Source organism: Lepus europaeus, chromosome 20, assembly GCF_033115175.1.
Source record: "Lepus europaeus isolate LE1 chromosome 20, mLepTim1.pri, whole genome shotgun sequence".
Classification (NCBI taxonomy): Eukaryota; Metazoa; Chordata; class Mammalia; order Lagomorpha; family Leporidae; genus Lepus; species Lepus europaeus.
Window position 1 is genome coordinate 5,383,414 of NC_084846.1, and position 18,037 is coordinate 5,401,450.

General features: G+C 58.6%; 1 protein-coding gene across 5 annotated transcripts in view; it reads left to right on the forward strand.

Moving 5' to 3' along the window:
- ILF3 (interleukin enhancer binding factor 3) overlaps nt 1-17,824 on the forward strand; it is a 28,828-nt gene extending 11,004 nt beyond the window's left edge. Inside the window, exons 2-20 of one of the 5 annotated variants that reach the window (XM_062179463.1) lie at nt 3,954-4,045; nt 4,660-4,904; nt 5,038-5,215; nt 7,125-7,272; nt 8,360-8,451; nt 8,803-8,898; nt 9,376-9,487; nt 9,912-10,009; nt 10,568-10,679; nt 10,769-10,879; nt 11,370-11,569; nt 11,842-12,009; nt 12,280-12,417; nt 12,504-12,680; nt 12,780-12,933; nt 13,031-13,084; nt 15,895-16,260; nt 16,694-16,822; nt 17,162-17,824. In XM_062179463.1, the coding sequence (XP_062035447.1) occupies nt 4,043-4,045; nt 4,660-4,904; nt 5,038-5,215; nt 7,125-7,272; nt 8,360-8,451; nt 8,803-8,898; nt 9,376-9,487; nt 9,912-10,009; nt 10,568-10,679; nt 10,769-10,879; nt 11,370-11,569; nt 11,842-12,009; nt 12,280-12,417; nt 12,504-12,680; nt 12,780-12,933; nt 13,031-13,084; nt 15,895-16,260; nt 16,694-16,822; nt 17,162-17,298 (2,718 nt within the window). In that variant the 5' untranslated portion in view covers nt 3,954-4,042 and the 3' untranslated portion in view covers nt 17,299-17,824. Of the gene's footprint in view, nt 1-3,953; nt 4,046-4,659; nt 4,905-5,037; nt 5,216-7,124; nt 7,273-8,359; nt 8,452-8,802; nt 8,899-9,375; nt 9,488-9,911; nt 10,010-10,567; nt 10,680-10,768; nt 10,880-11,369; nt 11,570-11,841; nt 12,010-12,279; nt 12,418-12,503; nt 12,681-12,779; nt 12,934-13,030; nt 13,085-13,460; nt 14,773-15,894; nt 16,261-16,693; nt 16,823-17,161 lie in introns of those variants that run through there. The other 4 variants (XM_062179465.1, XM_062179466.1, XM_062179467.1 and 1 more) reach the window with 4 other exon arrangements.
- The last annotated feature ends 213 nt before the right edge of the window (nt 17,825-18,037 follow it).

Below are 18,037 nucleotides of genomic sequence, written 5' to 3' on the forward strand. Positions count from 1 at the left end.
TCCAGTTCAGCTCTCTGCGGTGGCCCGGGAAGGCAGTGGAGGATGGCCCAAGTGCTTGGGCCCTGCACCCGCATGGGAGACCAGGAGGAAGCACCTGGCTCCTGGCTTCAGGTCGGCGCAGCGCCGGCTGTAGCAGCCGTTTGGGGAGTGAACCAATGGAAGGAAGACCTTTTTGTCTCTGTCTCACTGTCTGTCTCTGACTCTCTCACAGAGTTAGAGAGAAGGCTTTTGCCCACTGGTTTGCTGCCCAAATCCCTGAAATAAGGAGCTTAATCGAGATCTTCTATGTGGGTGGCAGACACCTAGCAGAGCCACCGCCATCTGCCTCCCAAGGTGCATGTCCGCTGGTCAGGAGCAGGGCCAGGCTGTGGCCCCAGGCCCTCTGACGTGGGCTGCTGGCGTCCCGTGCAGCATCTTTACTGCTGTGCCAGATGCCTGCTGCCTCCCCCGAACGGATGCCGGGTCAGTTGTAGACGGATTTTCCTGACGTTCTATGGTGAGCATTCCAATACACACGATTTTATTTTACAGCAAGTGCCAGCCTGCATACACAGCCCAGGCTGTGGCACTGACAGTGCAGCTGTGACTGCTTCGTGCATGAGTCAACCCATCTCTGCTCTTGTTCTTTCACTTTATTGTTCTGATGCGTTTCAAGTTGAGTAGCAGGAAGATGTAGGCTTACCTCTGCGTAGTACCCGGAGCTCAGTGCTCGTTACAGATCTTTCCCTTTTCAAGTAGTGCGCACAGCCTGAGTGTGCCGCTCAGTGGTGTTGTCCATAACGGTACCCAGGCCTGTCGGGAGGCAGCCTGACCATCACCCCGGCGGCCACCACTGCTTTTCCTTCCGGGAATTGATTTTGCCTGCTCTGAAACTCCGTATCGGTGAAGTGTTGCTCACTGTGATTCTGTAGTCCCAGGTGTCCCAGGGAAGCCCTCACGGGTCAACTCCTGTGTCCTGTGGACAAGCCTGTGTTCTCCTCAGCATCTCGCTGCTTGCTGACTTGGCCTGCGACCTTGGCTCTTCTGGGACGTATTCTGCAGAGGCCGAAGGCACGCGCGGTGGGGGTGGGGAGGTCCTTCCATCCACTGATTTACTCTCCAAATGACTGCAACAGCCAGAGCTGGGCCAGTCTGAAGCAGGGAGCCAAGAGCTTCCTCCTGGTTTCCCACGCGGGTGCAGGGGACCAAGCACTTGGGCCATCCTCCACTGCTTCCCCAGGCCACAGCAGAGAGCTGGATCGGAAGTGGAGCAGCTGAGACCCCAACCAGCTTCCATATGGAATGCTGGCACTGCATCTGGCAGCTTAACCCACTGTGCCACAGAGTGCCGGCCCCAAGGTCTTCTACTTCTTTCCCAGGCCATGGCAGAGAGCTAGATTGGAAGAGGAGCAGCTGGAACTAGCTTCACCCATATGGGATGCCGGCACCACAGGTGGAGGATTATCCTAATGCGCCACAGCACCGGCCCCTATTTATTTTTAAATGTTTATTTTCATCTACTTGAAAGGCAGAGAGAAGGGGAGAGATAGATACCTTCCATCTTCTGGTTCGCTCTCAAGATGCTCACAGCAGCCAGGGCCGGGCCAGGCTGAAGCCAGGAGCCAGGAGCTCCACCTGGGTCTCCCACGTGGAGGGCAGGTGCTCAAGCACTTGTGGCGTCCTCTGCTGCCGTCCAGGCTGCATCGGCAGGGAGCTGGGTTGGATGTAGAGGTGCTCAGTCTTGAACTGACGCTGCTCTGTGGGCTGTGGGTGTCAAGCAGTCGCCCACTCCCTGGCTTAATTCTGCGGTTGCTTGCACTCGTGCACTCTGTGAGAGTGCCCAAGGCGGCTGGAGCCACATGGATCCCACACGGCTGATCTGGTTTCCTGCTCTTCCCCTCCCCTCACCGGAGGGTTTTAGAGCAAACACCAGGTGTAGGGTTTCAGGCATTGCTGTACCTGAGACACGCATCCCACAGATGGACGCCGTTTTCAGACCCAGCCACAGCATGGTGCGAACCTAGCGGCACTGCACCGTGGTTCCTCTGGGCAGGGACGTGCGTTGGCCTGTACGTCAGGTCACTCTGTAAGTAGCCTCACAGCAGCCTGGTCCTGCGGATCCTCTTGGGGCTCGTGGTTGGCACCAATTTTTTTTTTTAAGATTTTAATTTATTTGAAAAGGTTGGAGATTTTCTGTCTGCTGGTTCATTCCCCAAAGGGCCAAGGCCCTGAGCCAGGAATTCCACTCGGATCTCCCACCAGGATGGCCTTGGGCCATCCTCTGCCGCTTTCCCAGGTGCAATAGCAGGGACTTGGATTAGAAGTGGAGCAGCTGAGACTCAAAACTGGTGCTCATATGGGATGCTAACCTTGAAGTGGCTTAATCCACTGGGCCACAGTTCTGGCCCCAACGTTGGTAGATTTTTAAGGGTCTGTGGGGTTTGTGCCACGGGCTCTCCTCGGGACTAGTTTAATTTTCAGAGTTCCCATGGAGGGTAGCTGTGATGCTTCCAAGTTGCAGGTGCAAGAAAAAAGCTCCATGGAAAGCATCCGCCCGCTGGTTCACTCCCCAATTGGCCACAGTGGCGGGAGCTGTGCCTCTCTGGAGCCAGGAGCAGGAGCTTCCTCCAGGTCTTCCCATGCTGGTGCCATGCTTGGGCCATCTTCTGCTTTCCCAGGCCACAGCAGAGATGTGGAGCAGAAGTGGAGCAGCTGGGACTTGAACCAGCTTCCATATGGATGCCAGCACTGCTGGCGGCTGTGCCAGCCCCGACCTGTAGATCTTAAGAGCAAACCTTGGCGCGCCGGCCGCAGCGGCCATTGGAGGGTGAACCAACGGTAAAGGAAGACCTTTCTCTCTGTCCACTCTGCCTGTCAAAAAAAAAAAAAAAAGAGCGAACCTTGCATCTTTACCTACCGTGCACAGTTAGAGTTGTTGGCTAAGCCTGGGGCCCGTGGGAACTACTTCCAGTTTTGGCCAGTCATGTCAGGTAGTCCTCAGAGCCTGTGCCTTTCCGGGGTTTGAGCCCGCGGTGGGCGGTGGGGGTGGGGTAGCCTGTTTCGTGATCGGCTGACGAATTGTGCTGTCTGGCTCTTTGGAAGGTTTCAGTATGGACCAGAGTGCTTGCGCAGAGTGGGAATCAAGTGGGCTGTAGTCAGCGTGTCAGTTAGAGACCAGAATTACAGTTGCAGCCACTTTGGTCCTGTCTGTCACTCCCTGAGTCTCCTGCTCGCCAGGGGTGGGTCACAAGGAGTGTCCGTGGGCTGTGGCTGCTGTGTCTGCCTGGCGGTCAGGTGCTGGCTTCGCAGAAGGCTCTTGCCTCCTGCTCGACGGAGTTTGGGCATTGTCTGCAAGTGCTTTTATTTGTTTGAAAGACAGCCTACGTTCTCGGATTCACTCACTCCTCAAACGCCTGCAGCAGCAGGGCTGGACCAGGCAAAAGCCAGGAGCTGGGAGCTCGCTCTGGGCCTCCCACGTGGGTGCTGTCACCAGCTGCCTCCCAGACTGCAGTAGTGGGAAGCCGGCTTGCCAGTGCAGTGGCCAGGACTCAGGCTAGCACTCTGGCGTTGGGTGCTGGCGTTCTGAGCGGTGGCTCAACCTCTGCCGTAAGGCCTGTGCCAGGCTCCAAGGTTTATGAACATTGCTACCTGTAGCAGTGTTTGGATGCTTGCTTGCTTTCTTTTTTTAATCTGTGTAAAACTTGATACACTTTATGAAAAGATGAAAGGTATAGAAGGTAAAAACTGAGTGTGGGCCTGGCTTCCTGGAACCAACCATGTTCGTTTTAAAGGAATTTCACAAATGCCTGCTCAGAGGTGTTGGCCCAGCAGTGCTCCCTTGGAAATAGACAAGTCCTGGTGTGCTCACAGCCCTTCTGCAGGCAGCACCGTGTCACGGGTACCGGGGAGTATCTAGTCGGAAGTCATCGTGTCTAAGAAATATGTGAAACTAAAAGGATTTTCTGGTCTTGTAGATAGTTGAAGTGTTGGTAACACCAGGGGACTCTGTTACAATCTGAAAAGCAAAGCTTGATTTCCAGACACTACAGAAAAAGAAGTGAAAATGGTAAGAAAGTTGTTTTTTTTTAAATCACAGATGGTATTTTATTTCTTCATTCTTTGTGCTGGTAGCATTTACCCAAAGCATTTGGTTATGTTGGTTTTCGTTAGGCTATTCAAATTAGAAGGTAATATGAATAAGAACAGGGCAGACACAGTAGTTCTGCTTATCCACACTGTGGCTTCCTGTAGTGTCACGACCGGGATCCACGAACGCCACAGGAGACTCCACAGATAACCATTCATGCATTCACACTGCACGGCCTGCCCGCGCCTGCGCCTTTCAGCTCTGTCTCACTGGAGATACTCGTCTAAGCTGCACTGCACTGCCTCCCTACAGTTCCTCTACTTGGTTTGCAGCTGTAGTTAATCGCTTACTGTGCCCAGTTTATCATACATATGTATGTAGAGGAAAACGTGTGCAGTGGGTCCTGTCCACAGTGGCAGGTCCCTCCATGGGATCTGCTGTAGTCTCGAGCCACAGAGCGGGCGGGCCCCAGTCTCCTTGTGTTCAGATCATCTTACTGTCACATGGATGATAGAGTACAACTTGCAATTTTGTAGCTTAAAAGATACACGGTGGGTGGCTGCCTGGTCTCTTTTCCATCATTTTTAGCTTAGTTTTCACATTTCCAGCGCCCAATGCGAATTTTTGTGAACGATGATCGCCATGTGATGGCGAAGCACTCTTCGGTTTACCCGACACAAGAGGAGCTGGAGGCTGTGCAGAACATGGTGTCCCACGCCGAGCGGGCCCTCAAAGCTGTGTCTGACTGGATCGACGAGCAGGAGAAAGGCAGCGGCGACCAGGCCGAGGCCGACAACGTGGACGTGCCGGCTGAGGACGAGAACAAAGAAGGGGCTGGGTAGGTCTGAGGTGGGAGTGGGCTGTCTTGTCTCTGGAGACCAGAGCTCTCCCTAGAGACCAGCCTCTTCGTCCTGGGGCTCCGGCTTGTCCGGCTGACCCCTCATGGAGCTGTGCTTTGCCCCACCCCACAGGGAGCAGAAGACGGAGCACATGACCAGAACCCTGCGGGGCGTCATGCGGGTCGGCCTTGTAGCCAAGGGTCTCTTGCTCAAGGGGGACCTGGATCTGGAGCTGGTGCTGCTCTGTAAGGAGAAGCCCACGGCTGCCCTCCTGGACAAGGTGGCGGACAACCTGGCCATCCAGCTCGCTGTGAGTGTCGGAGGCGCGGGCGGGGCGGGGTTGCTTGTCAGGATGTGGGGAGGGGGCCCAGAGGCCTTGTCGGTGCTGTGCGCCGGGAGGCAGGCTGCTCTTGCGTGTGCGGTGCATGTGTCGCTCCGTCGGTGACTGGCAGGATGCCACGGCCACTGAGGGTCTGTGGGAAGCAGCCAGCTGCCTCTGGCATCCAGATGTGCCACCAGCCGGTGTGGACCGGTGGACAGGAGCTTTGCTCTGTTGGGTGGATAGATGTTCTTCCCTGAGCCAGACGTGCACAGACAGATTTCATTATGAAGTGCTGTGTAGGTGGTGGCCTCTGGCACGTGCTGAGTGTTCGCGGCAGCAGACCCTGGGCCAGGAGAGTTGGCGCCTGTGCTGTCTGAGTGTTAGGGACCATGGCGCTGAGTGCAGGCCAGCTGCGTTGGTGCCCCCACGCTCCAGCCTGAAGATTCAGAGGCAACAGAACCTCTGTGCATCCCAGCTGTGCTGCTGTGTCCTTGGGATGTGGTCACCCGGGGTCCAGGATAAGCAAAGAACACAGGCCTCACTCCTGGACAGGAGACAGCGCGTGGCCACGTGCAGAAGTAAATTCTGTCACATGGGACTTGGCGAGCTGGGGATGTAGGGTTCCGGACAGACAATCGAAACGTGCACAGAAAGTGATGTCGAGTGTTTCTGCGGAAGCCCTCGCGTTTTTCTTTCTGACAATATTTCTTTTATGTATAAAGTCAGTGAAGTAAGTTGGTATGAATATTGTTAAAGAAAAAAACTTATAAAGAGATATTTCTTTAAAGATAGAATATTGGTATCAACTTAGATTAGCGATTTTGCCAGAGTCATTCCCCCTGATGGGACATTGGCTGTGTCCAGAGACCGGCGGGAGTGCCATGCTGCCAGCGCCTGGCGGGGCACGCGTGCTGCACGGTGCCTGGGACTCCCAAAACAGGGGCCCTCATCCACAAATTACCCAGCCCGAGCCGGCCATGCAGAGGTCGGAGATCCTGATACAGATTTTCCGTTTGATCGACTGCTCCACAATGTGACGTTTAGCTTGTGTCTCCCAACAAAAAATAAGCAACGCTTTGGTTTCCTTTTTCAAGTCTTAGTGGGTACGAAGAACACAGCAGGCAGACTGCCGTGGCCACCGTAGATGTGTTTGTAGCAAGCACGTGCTCCGCCTGGCCCGGACAGGCAGACTTCACCATGCATGTCCAGTGGGCGCTCAGACCAGCGGGGAACTGCTGGGGGCTGGACACCCGCTCTGGTGAGCGCCGTGCTGCCTTCATGGCATCTGGTGCACGCTCTGGCCACTCTCGCACTCATTAAGTGCATTTTACAAATTGCCAAGTTTGAGCTAGCTTTTATTCGTGTATTTATTTTGCTGTTGGAGAGAGAGCAACTCATCCGTTGGGTCACGTCCCAGACGCCTGCAGCAGCCCAGCAGGGCCTGCAGCTGGGAGCTGGGAATTGAGTCCCGATCTCCGTGAGTGGCAGGAATCCAGGCCACTTGATTCATTCTCACTGCCTCCACGCCTCCACTAGCAGGAGGCTGGAGCCAGGCCCTCTGTGGACACTGTGTCTTAACCTCTAGGACAGTGCCTGCCTCCTTCAGGCTTCATGAAATTGATTGATCCAGAGGGAGCAACTATAAAGTGATGGAAGAAGTCCCTCCGGTCCAGTCCCCAGTCACAGACCCGTCCCCGTGGCATTGCAGAGCTTTCCTTGGAAGTCATTTTGCGTTAGAGTATCCAGAGCCAGACTTGGCTGGCTAGGGGGCTGCCCTGCCAGGCCAGGCGTGGCTCCCCTGTGGGGCGCACCCCCCCACCCCGGAGGTGCGTGTCTGCCCCGGGAGCTGGCGGAGCCGTGCAGAGCGGGGTGCTGAACGTTGCCTTTTCCTTTCCAGGCCGTGACAGAAGACAAGTATGAAATCCTGCAGTCTGTGGACGATGCTGCAATTGTGATAAAAAACACAAAAGAGCCTCCATTGTCCTTGACCATCCACCTGACTTCCCCCGTGGTCAGAGAAGAGATGGAGAAAGTATTAGCTGGAGGTAGGGGGGCCGAGGGAGGCCAGCAGGACTTTGAAAACCTGGTGTTTCCTCGCTTCTGATGTGCTGTTCAGTTTTAGAACGCTTTGCTTACAGGCTGAAGAGGTTTCACCACCTGATTGTCAGGTCACATCTCCCTGGGAGTAAGTAGCACTTTGCACAGGGTCCGCACCATTCTTGATGCTTTAATCTTGAATGTTCTCAAGCATAAGCACTTGAACGTAGTTTTCTGGCCGTGATGAAGTGTGTCCCTGGCGACGCTGGGGTTTTTCCTTGGCTGGAGACCACCCGACAGCGTCTGCGTGAGCTACAGGAGCCACGCAAGCGGCTGTGCTGCGACAGAACCGAGGGCGGCCTCCTCTATCCTCTCCCTGGGCGCTTCTGCCAGCGCGAGCTGGAACGCAGAGCCTGGAGTCCTGGGTAGAGTCGCAAGCAGGTGTCCTGTTTTTGCGCCGGATCTCTGCACCTCGGTGGCATCCCCTGGTGTGGCTTCCCAGGCCTGCGCAGGGAGTTGAAGTGCTCGGTTGTGCCACAGCATAGGCCGACCTCGCGCCGGCGGATCCCAGGCCCGACTCCACTGCTGTAGCCCTCCTAGTTGACCGTTAGGGGCGCTGGACCTTTGACCAACAGGACTCTCTCTGTCAAGGGCTGGGCTAGGGCAGGCCCGCCTGGTGGGCGGAGGTGGCCCCTTTGCCGCAGACACCTTGGCTCGGCTGCCGTGGGAAACGGAGGGAGTGCATTTCCACTCCCCTCTACGTACCTTTTGGTTTTTTTCCTGTTGAAAATGTTAGCATAGCTAATGCTGGGGAGGAAGCAAGGAGCAGTCTGCTAGAAGCCAGACTCCACCTGGCGTTCCCTCCCCGGGAGCTCCCAGCTTTCAGCACAGCCCCCCACCTTTGTTTGGGGTTGTGTTTCGGCTTGTGGAGGGGCCTCCGATTTTTGTGCTTTCCCCTCAGGGCAGAGTTGAACACACGCTGGTGTGTCTGTCCCTGGTCGGGGTGGGGGACAGTCAGCTGCCACACCCCCTTTCCACCTGACAGAAACCCCTTGGTCAAACTGTGCCTTGTCTTCTTATTCCGCCCACGAATAGAAACGCTAGCAGTCAACGACCCCCCGGACGTTCTGGACAGGCAGAAATGCCTTGCTGCCTTGGCGTCCCTCCGCCACGCCAAGTGGTTCCAGGTTTGCATTTTGTTCTTCTCTTTGTCTTTCCATAGAGCACTCCTCAGTCTTAACTCTGCTCCCTGTTACCTTAATGTTCCTTTACCATGGACGGTGGCCGTGCCGGCACTCGGCGCCTGAGCAGATGTGACCCCCCCCCCTTCCCGGCAGGCTTGTGCCCGAGCAGGTGGGCTGCTGCTGCTTTGCCTTAAGAGTAGCACCTTCTCCCGCGTGCGGGTGGCTTGTCACTGCAACCACACACTGGGTGGTCACGAGTGCTGGCCACAGCAGCCCTGAGAGATGTGTTGTTCACCTTGCTGTGGGTCTTGGGCGGTGCCTTGGTGTCAAGCCGTCTGTGCTTCCTCCCTTCAGGCCAGAGCCAACGGGCTGAAGTCCTGTGTCATTGTCATCCGGGTCCTGAGGGACCTGTGCACCCGTGTGCCCACCTGGGGTCCTCTCAGAGGATGGGTAAGGCAGCTGTGGCCTCTGGGGAGGGATGCAGGACCTCCAGTCCCACACCCAGGAAACTTGGCCCCGCAGGCTGTGTCCTGTGTGACCCTGGCTGGGCAGCTTGTGGTCCATGCTGTGGGTGGGGACAGCAGTGAGACAAGGACCCTGTGAGGGGTGAGGGTGGGAGAAGGCAGACAGCCTTAGGAGCGATTAGTGTGGATTAACATGGCTACATGTCAAATATAAGTACCTCCGTTGTGACCTCAACGTGGCCTGTGGGCCTGAATGATCTTGTGTCTGGCCCTGCCCATCACCTCCTTGGGTGTCCCGGCTTCAGCCTCGTCCCAAGGCTTGGACTTGAACGTGACTGGACGCCCAGGGACCAGTGCCTCTGCCCCCAGCACACGGGCTCACTTGTCACTGCTCTCCCAGCCCCACCCCACCCCCTACCCCCCACGCCCATGCGGCACCTCACTGTCCTTCTTTGCCTTGCAGCCTCTGGAGCTCCTGTGCGAGAAGTCCATCGGCACAGCCAACAGACCCATGGGTGCCGGCGAGGCCCTGCGGAGGGTGCTGGAGTGCCTGGCGTCAGGCATCGTAATGCCAGGTTGGGGCCTTGTGCTTTGCAGGTTACAGGGAGAGACAGGGACTGAGGCCCTGAGGCCGCCCCTCGCTGGTCCACTGACTGGGTTAGGGCAGCAGCAGCTCCCGTCACCCCTAGGGCCGAAGCACGTGACCACCCTCTGCACCATCATATCCAGCCCTGTGCCGGGTCCGCAGCCGAGATTCGGAGGGCGGATCCGGGGGCAGTGGTGACCCACTCCCACGTGACTTTGTTGCTCTGAGACACATGTGGATTATTTCTGTCAAGGGCTGGACGCCGAGTGGGTCACCGAGCTCGGTGTGTTTTCCAGAGCTGGGTGTGGATGGGGCGCGGGGGGACGCACGCACCTGGTTCCCTCAGCCAGCACAACTCTTCCGAGATGCTAACAGATAATCCTCTGCATATCTTCCTTGTTTCCTGCCTTCAGATGGTTCTGGCATTTATGACCCTTGTGAAAAAGAAGCCACTGATGCTATTGGGCATCTAGACAGACAGCAACGGGAAGATATCACACAGAGTGCGCAGGTATAGTCGTCGCCACTGCCGCCGTGAGCCCTTACCCAGTCTGCACTCACTGGCTGCCAGCTCCTGACTGGCTATTCTCAGGGTAGCCCCTGGGCTCGTAGGCTCAGGCCGGGGACTGAAGGCGAAGGGATCGTGTCTGATACAGGGAGCCCCAACCTGGCTTCTTTCCCTTGGCGCCACGTGTGGTCGTCGTCTGCCCCTCAGCCTGCTCACGTGCTGTTTTCAGACCCGAGCACAACGGGGCGATGTGTTTGCAACTGGCCCAGGGCTCCTTCCCTGGCAGGCCCACCACCTGGCTCCGTGTGGCAACCAGTCCCCAGGTTGGGGTCTCCTGTATTCCTCTCGAGGGGGGTGGTCACAGGCTGGCCTGCCCCCACAGCAAGGCTGGACCCGAGCAGTCAGGCCCGCCCCTGGCTGTTGGGGGACCCCTTGCTGTTGTGGGGGAGACCATTAGCAGCACCCAGAGCTCCCTCCCCTTCTCAGAAGGCATTAGTGAGCACACACAGCTTAGCCGTGGGCGCTGGGCAGCTGGGTCAGACTCCTCTTCCCCTTCTCCAGCATGCACTGCGGCTTGCAGCGTTCGGCCAGCTCCATAAAGTCCTGGGCATGGACCCCCTGCCTTCCAAGATGCCCAAGAAACCAAAGAACGAAAACCCCGTGGACTACATCGGTAAGCATGCGGCAGGTGCCAGGAGGCCGGGGCTCGGGGCCTGCAGTCGCCCGCGTGTCTCAGCTGCTTCTGTCCCGGTCTCGTTTCAGTTCAAATCCCCCCCAGCACCACCTATGCCGTCACCCCCATGAAGCGCCCGATGGAGGAGGACGGGGAGGAGAAGTCGCCCAGCAAAAAGAAAAAGAAGATTCAGAAGAAAGGTACGGGTGGGGCTGGGCTCAGGCTGCTGTGTCTGTGGCCCCACTCTGGTGGCCGGGGTGGACCTGGTCGTCTGGGCCGGCGGCCCCTTTCCCCTCACTGCCAGATGTCGAAGGTGGGGCGGAGCTGTGCTCCCTGCTGGAGCCTCCAGACAGCCCGCCAGGGGCATTGGGGTGAGCGCAGGGGTGCTGGGCGGGGTCTGCAGCGCAGGAGCGCGCTTGGGAGGGTGCAGGCACTGGCGGCCGCGTGGCTTCTGTGGCTGTCCACCTTCTGTGGCCATCCACCTGGCACGAGTTAGGGTTCGACCTCAGGCTGGGAGATGCCTGCTTTTCTCTGACGTGCATTGGCTGCAAATGTAAAGCATTCAGTGGGGTGTGTGCCCCAGACAGCCAGGCTAGACCTTGATGGTGGCTGGCGCACGCAGTGTGCCGCGCAGGGGGGGTGTCGCCCGGAGAATGCTAACCCGGAGCCCTCTCGGTGCTCGCACTCCAGAGGAGAAGGCCGAGCCCCCGCAGGCCATGAACGCACTGATGCGGCTGAACCAGCTGAAGCCGGGGCTGCAGTACAAGCTGGTCTCGCAGACCGGCCCTGTGCACGCGCCCATCTTCACCATGTCCGTGGAGGTGGATGGCAATTCCTTCGAGGCCTCGGGGCCGTCCAAGAAGACTGCCAAGCTGCACGTGGCTGTCAAGGTGAGTGCTTGGTGTCACGGTCTCCACTCGGGAAGGGGTGAATCGCACAAGCCCCGAGACGTTTTGGGTTTTACCCTTTGGCACGGCACACGTGGCTGGACTGCCTAGAGAGGGCCCCACGTGTGGCTGGACACTGGGGCCGCCTGCGGAACCCACAGGAAAGCTCTCCTCAGGGGTCTGGGCTCCACCTGGGAGCCTCTGAGTCGTCCTGGGGGAGGGTCTGGCACGGCGAGCCCTCCCTCACGCGCACCCCGGCTCCTCTGTGTCCACAGGTGTTGCAGGACATGGGCTTGCCCACGGGCACCGAGGGCAGGGACTCCAGCAAGGGGGAGGACTCGGCCGAGGAGACCGAGGCGAAGCCCGCGGTGGTGGCCCCGCCCCCTGTGGTTGAAGCCGTCTCTACCCCCAGCGCTGCCTTCCCCACCGATGCCACGACCGAGGTGAGCGCTTGGTCACCGCTGGGCAGCAGGCAGGCAGCCCCGCAGCCTGGGAAGGCCTTAGTGCTGGGCGGGATCTGAGAACATGGCGCTCACCAGAGGAGGTGTGGGGGCTGCAGGCCGTCCTGCCAGCGTGGCAGAGACTGGGTGATAGGGGCCGCTGGGGGCACGAAGTGGGGAGTGGACGTCCTTGGCCTTGTGTCCCTGCTGCTCCCAGCGGGGCTGGAGGGCCCACAGCTGAGTGTGTTGGTTTCCTTTTGTGTTTTCCCTGAGAACGTAAAACAGCAGGGGCCGATCCTGACTAAGCATGGCAAGAACCCCGTCATGGAGCTCAACGAGAAGAGGCGTGGCCTCAAGTACGAGCTCATCTCCGAGACCGGGGGCAGCCACGACAAGCGCTTTGTCATGGAGGTCAGTGACAGGGACCGCGGCTCCCTGGGAGGCCTGGGCCCCGAGTGAGGGGAGGCTTCACCCCACGCACCGTGTGTCCTGCCCAGGTGGAGGTGGACGGACAGAAGTTTCAAGGTGCTGGCTCCAACAAAAAGGTGGCAAAGGCCTACGCTGCCCTGGCAGCCCTGGAGAAGCTTTTCCCTGATGCCCCTCTCGCCCTGGAAGCCAACAAGAAGAAGAGAGCCCCAGTCCCTGTCAGAGGCGGGCCGAAGTTTGCTGCCAAGGTGAGCTGGCGCCCTTGAGCCCCGGGCGGTGGCAGTGGTTGGCCCGCGGGCATGGGGCGGTGGGGTGACGGCAGCCCGGCTGTGCTCTCTCCTGTCTAGCCGCACAACCCTGGCTTCGGCATGGGAGGCCCCATGCACAACGAGGTGCCCCCGCCCCCCAACCTTCGAGGCCGGGGCCGAGGAGGGAACATCCGCGGGCGAGGGCGAGGCAGAGGATTCGGTGGCGCCAACCACGGAGGCTACATGAATGCTGGTGAGGACCTGCCCTGCGCTGTCGGCCCTGTGCCCAGCCTGCACGCGTAGTGGGGCGCGTGCTGGAACGCCCTTGACCCTGTCGTCTTGTTCTGCAGGCGCCGGGTACGGAAGCTACGGGTACGGAGGCAACTCGGCGACAGCAGGCTACAGTAAGTGTGTGTTTCTCTGTCTCGACTTGGGAAGCAGCTACGCTTAGCTCATGGGACAGAGTTAGAGTGGGTGGCCGCAGGGGGGCTGCGCAGCGGCCCGCCCTTGCTGCGGTGACGAGGTGCGCGAGCATTAGCCCGCTCACGTGACGAGGTGCCGTGAGAGCCAGGATTTTACATTTCTCTGCTTTGAGCCATGGAAGCACCCGCCTGCGAATGCGCATTCCCTGCAGGGCACAGCTCTTGTCTTGAGAAGGAGCCTTCATTGGGGGGTACAGGAGCAGAGAAATCTAAAACGTGCATTTCAGATGTGGCGCTCTGTGCCATCTTTCAAAAGAATTCTAATTTCTTCTCTCTGCTCTGTCTCCCCCTTTTGTAGGTGACTTTTTCACAGACTGCTACGGCTATCTTGATTTTGGGTCTTCCTAGAGCGTCTAAAAGTATTGCACACAAAATCAACTTTTTACTCCAATTTCCTCCAACTCCAAAACCCACAGTGTCCGTGCCGTGTCCCTGTGCTTCACTGGGTTTCTCAACCGTGGCTTTCCACCGCAGCTTGTCTGAAACTCTTAGCCTGCAGAATTTAAGACAATGGCAGTTTTTATCGTGATTTGCCTTTGAACTTGGTCATATTGAAGTTCACATAAGTGGAAAACAATTTTCTCAGAGAATGTATTTTTTGTGCAGAATTGCACAGAATTCTAGAGCCAGCGTTGTTCAGCATCAAGGCAAAAGCCCACCTTTGCTTTTTATGGAAAGCATTACTTTATTTAAAGAGACAGACAATGACACATTTTAATCTACCTTTGTCTTAATTTACAGCAGGTTTTGTATGAATTTTTAACCTTTTAACAAATCCCCAAACCTGGTTGATGCCTTTGACAGTGATGCGAGCGAGTCACCACGTCCGAGTCACAGCAGCCGGCGTCCTTTGTTGATGAGCATGTACCATGTTGGGGACGCGTGGGGGACTGTGCTGTGTGCTGAGTCCTCCCGCCTTTTGTAAATGCTCGGGTGGGCTCTTGTCTGGGGATGGGACACTCGTGGCTGCTCAGCTAGAGTGAACTCCAAGCTCTCACTTCTGTGCTTCCATTACTAGTGCAAGAGACAGGCTCCAAAGGGTAGACAACGTCAGATGTTGCAAGTCCTACTCACAGCTGCGAATGCATGGAATTCTACATGTGTCTCTCTCTCTCTTTTTTTTTTTTTTTTAAGCAAGGCTTTAAAAGTGCTCCAGCACAGAGCCTGCTGAGTCCCGAGAGGGAGCTGGCCCCCGCAGGGCCTCGTGCCAGGTGCGCCGCTGCCACCTGCTCCCCCGAGTGCAGAGGCACCTGGAGTGGTCCTGGCTCCCTGGAGCCCCGTGTTCTCTCGGGGGAACCCTCCTTGGACACGGTGGCTTTGCCTCTGCCCAGCAGAGCTCTGTGCCACAAATCCCGCCTCTGTGTTGGACTTGCAAGATTGAGCGTTTATTCAGGCACAAACCGGGCAGCATGGTTACCACACGATCTGTTCCCAGAAGTTTGAAACATTCAGTGAAACTTTTTAAAACTTGGATTGCATGATGTATTTTTTTTTAGAAAGTTATTGTTTGAGAATAATGTCTTTTTATACCAGGAAATAGTTATCCTGAATGACGTTGAAAACTTCCCCTCCCCTTTATTTTTTTTTAATCAATACATGTTAAAGTAACAAGCCTGGGTACTTGCGTCTTCATTCATTCCCGGCTTCAGGGGCGGGGCGGCGGTGGGGTGCTCAGTGCAGGATGCTGGAGGGCGGGGCGTCCTGGGTGGGAGGGGGCGTGAAGACCCCATCCTCCCCGACTCCTCACTGAGCACGCGCATGTTTGCTTTCTTGCCTTGGGGGCCGCGTCTCTCCTTGGTGTTTGGCCTGGGGGTGGTGTGGGGGAGGGAAGGGAGCTGACCGTGGGATCTGTCGCCCGGCATGGGGCCGAAGGGCAGGCTGTGTGGGAGCCTTCCCGATCTCCCACCCACCCTGGACCTAGCGTGCACCTGTGTGGGGCGGCGGGGGCAGGGCGCCGGGGCCAGTCTGCCGCCCAGCTGGGCCTCCGGCCTCCAGCCTCACTGCTGCCCCCGCTGGTGTGGCCGTGGGTGTGCAGCCTTCGCCCGATCCACCAGAGGCTCTGGCAGGGCAGCTCGGATGCAGCCGGTGACCCAGAGCGGGGCCTGCCGGGACATTGTCCGCTCACTGGGCTTGCTCAGCCCCACCTGTGTCCAGCAGCTGTGCTGGGAACCGGGAAGTGGCTCCAGGGGCTCACCTGCTGTAGCCCAGCCCCGCCCAAGCCAGTCTGCTCCGGAGGCTGGGTTTGCACAGATGCCACCGGGAGACACGCTTGTCCTTTGTCTGAGTCGGAACCCAGGGCAGCCGAAGGTCTTGGAGGCCTCCAGGCTTGTGCCTGCCAAACCTGTTCCCAGCACAGTGGGGGAGGGGCGCTGCTGCTTCTCAGGGGCTTTGCTTTTCCTGTCACCTCTGGGGACATCTGGGTGGCTGTCAGTCGTCCGTGTCATCTGCTCGGAGCCCATCTCATTGTAATGTTGACATCCGCTGCAAAAGCTGCTGTCGGCCGCGGCTTGGCACAGACCATTGTCATCAGCTGATGGGTGAGTGGAGCCGAGGCTGGGCCGGCCCCAGCCAGGCTGTGGCGCCAGCAGAGCTGCTGCTGCGCTCTGCCGCCTCGTCTCTGCCTCTGGCCACGCGCTGCAGAGTGGCCTTCAGGGCCACGTCCACGGCCGTCCCTCCCGTCCCTCCCCCCGCCCTGCCTTGTCCTCCACCTGACCCACTGCCTCCCTGTTTAGGTCAATTCTACAGCAACGGAGGGCATTCTGGGAACGCTGGTGGTAGCGGCGGCGGGGGTGGTGGTGGCTCCTCCGGCTACGGCTCCTACTACCAAGGTGACAACTACAACTCACCAGTGCCCCCCAAACACCCTGGGAAGAAGCCGCCGCACGGTGGCCAGCAAAAGCCCTCCTACGGCTCCGGCTACCAGCCCCACCAGGGCCAGCAGCAGTCCTACAACCAGAGCCAGTATGGCAACTACGGGCCCCCGCAGGGCAAGCAGAAAGGCTACAGCCACGGCCAAGGCAACTACCCCTCGTACTCCAACTCCTACAGCTCGCCCGGGGGCGGGGGCGGCTCCGACTACAACTACGAGAGCAAATTCAGTGAGTTGGCGCCCGTGCCCCTTAGCTCTGCGTCCTGGGTGCCTGTGCACGAGCCCTGGCTGGGGACCAGGTGGGAGGGCCGACTGTGCATGGCGTTAGGCAGGTCCCCTAGGTCCCGGCTCACCCTCGGGGCCAGCGCCAGAGCCACCTTAGTGGCTGCGAAGGCCTGAGCGAGCTGCTTTCGTGTCGGCCTCCATACCAGCCTGGTGGGGCGGAACAGGTGGGCATTCTCCATGGAGTAGCCCGCAGGGGTCAGGAGGCTGCACGGAGGGCAGAGCAGAAGAGGAGGCCACGGCAGGTGCGCAGGCTGTGTAGACGCTGTCCTGTTTCAGAGGGCTCGGGGTGGGAGCGTAGGTAGGAGGGCAGCGCTGGCGTGTGCTGGAGTGAAGCAGACGGGCCGGCCCTAACTCACAGCACATTCCTCTCTCCCCAGACTACAGTGGGAGCGGAGGCCGGAGCGGCGGGAACAGCTACGGCTCAGGCGGGTCGTCCTACAACCCAGGCTCACATGGGGGCTACGGCGGAGGTTCTGGGGGAGGCTCCTCATACCAAGGCAAACAAGGTGGGCCTGGGACAGCACGGGGCCCTGCAGGTGCTCTGAGGAGCAGGAACAGAGAGCTTGGGGGCGGGGCCGCCACTGGGCTCTTTGGGAGAGGCCGAGAGCAGGAGTCAGCGGCTCTGGACCTGTGGCACCCTCTGCAGAACAGGGTTGCGGGTGACCTGCAGTGGGGACAGAGGGCTCGGGCGGCCACCTCTCGGGCATGGGTGACTCCACCGAGCGCCGTGTTGCCTGGAAGGTCCTTAGCGAAGGCGGCGGGAGCCCCCCAAGACGGCACACGGGCGTCCCTCCTGGGGCCGGCAGCTGCGAGGCCCGGGCCTCACGCCCTTCTCTCTCTCTCAGGCGGATACTCGTCACAGTCCAACTACAACTCCCCCGGGTCCGGCCAGAACTACAGCGGCCCCCCCAGCTCCTACCAGTCCTCACAGGGCGCCTACGGCCGGAACGCAGACCACAGCATGAACTACCAGTACAGATAAAGCCCCTGGGCCGCAGAGCCCTGCCTTCTGCACTTCCTCCCCATTGGAAGATTGAGTTTTATGCATCACAGTTAACATGTCAGCCGGCCCCTCCTGGCCCCGCCCCACCCGTCCACGTTGCCGTGCTGTGCGGTGCCGCGGGTCCCCCCGAGCCCCGCGCCGTGAGCCGTGTTTAGCCGTGTTTGGGACTGCGCGTCTTCAGTGGTTCGTTAGTTGCCATTACAGTCTCGTCCGGTAGAGTTTTTGAGTTCCTGCAGTTAGTGTCCCTCTGTCTATCACGATTGGTGTTCGTGTTAACTCGGTTTGTCGTTACCTAGTTACGGAAGGGACGCGGCCTCTGTTCATGCTTTTGTGAAGTGAGTTCCATGAGCTTTCTGTATTTTAATGCTTTAGTGTTTCAGTTTTATAAGTGAAGACTTTATTTTAAGAACCAGTGGGAAAGAGTGGGGTTTTTGTATGTCTGGATCCTTCAGGCAGGACATCTGAATTACGCTGAATGTAGACAAATAAAGACGAAGAAAACCGCGCCCGTCGCAGGCCTGGCTGTCTGACCCCGCAGGTTGCCCCGCCCCAGGGAGAGCGGGGTGGGCACGGCAGAGACGGGCCCGTTCCAGGCCTGCGTCGGCTGGTCACCTGGGACCTGGCCCCAGGGACGAAGCAGGTGGTGTGCCGTGGCCCTCGCTGCTCCGAGGGCTGGGGTAGAGCTGGGGCACACTGCGTGCTGCTCTGGGCTGTGCTG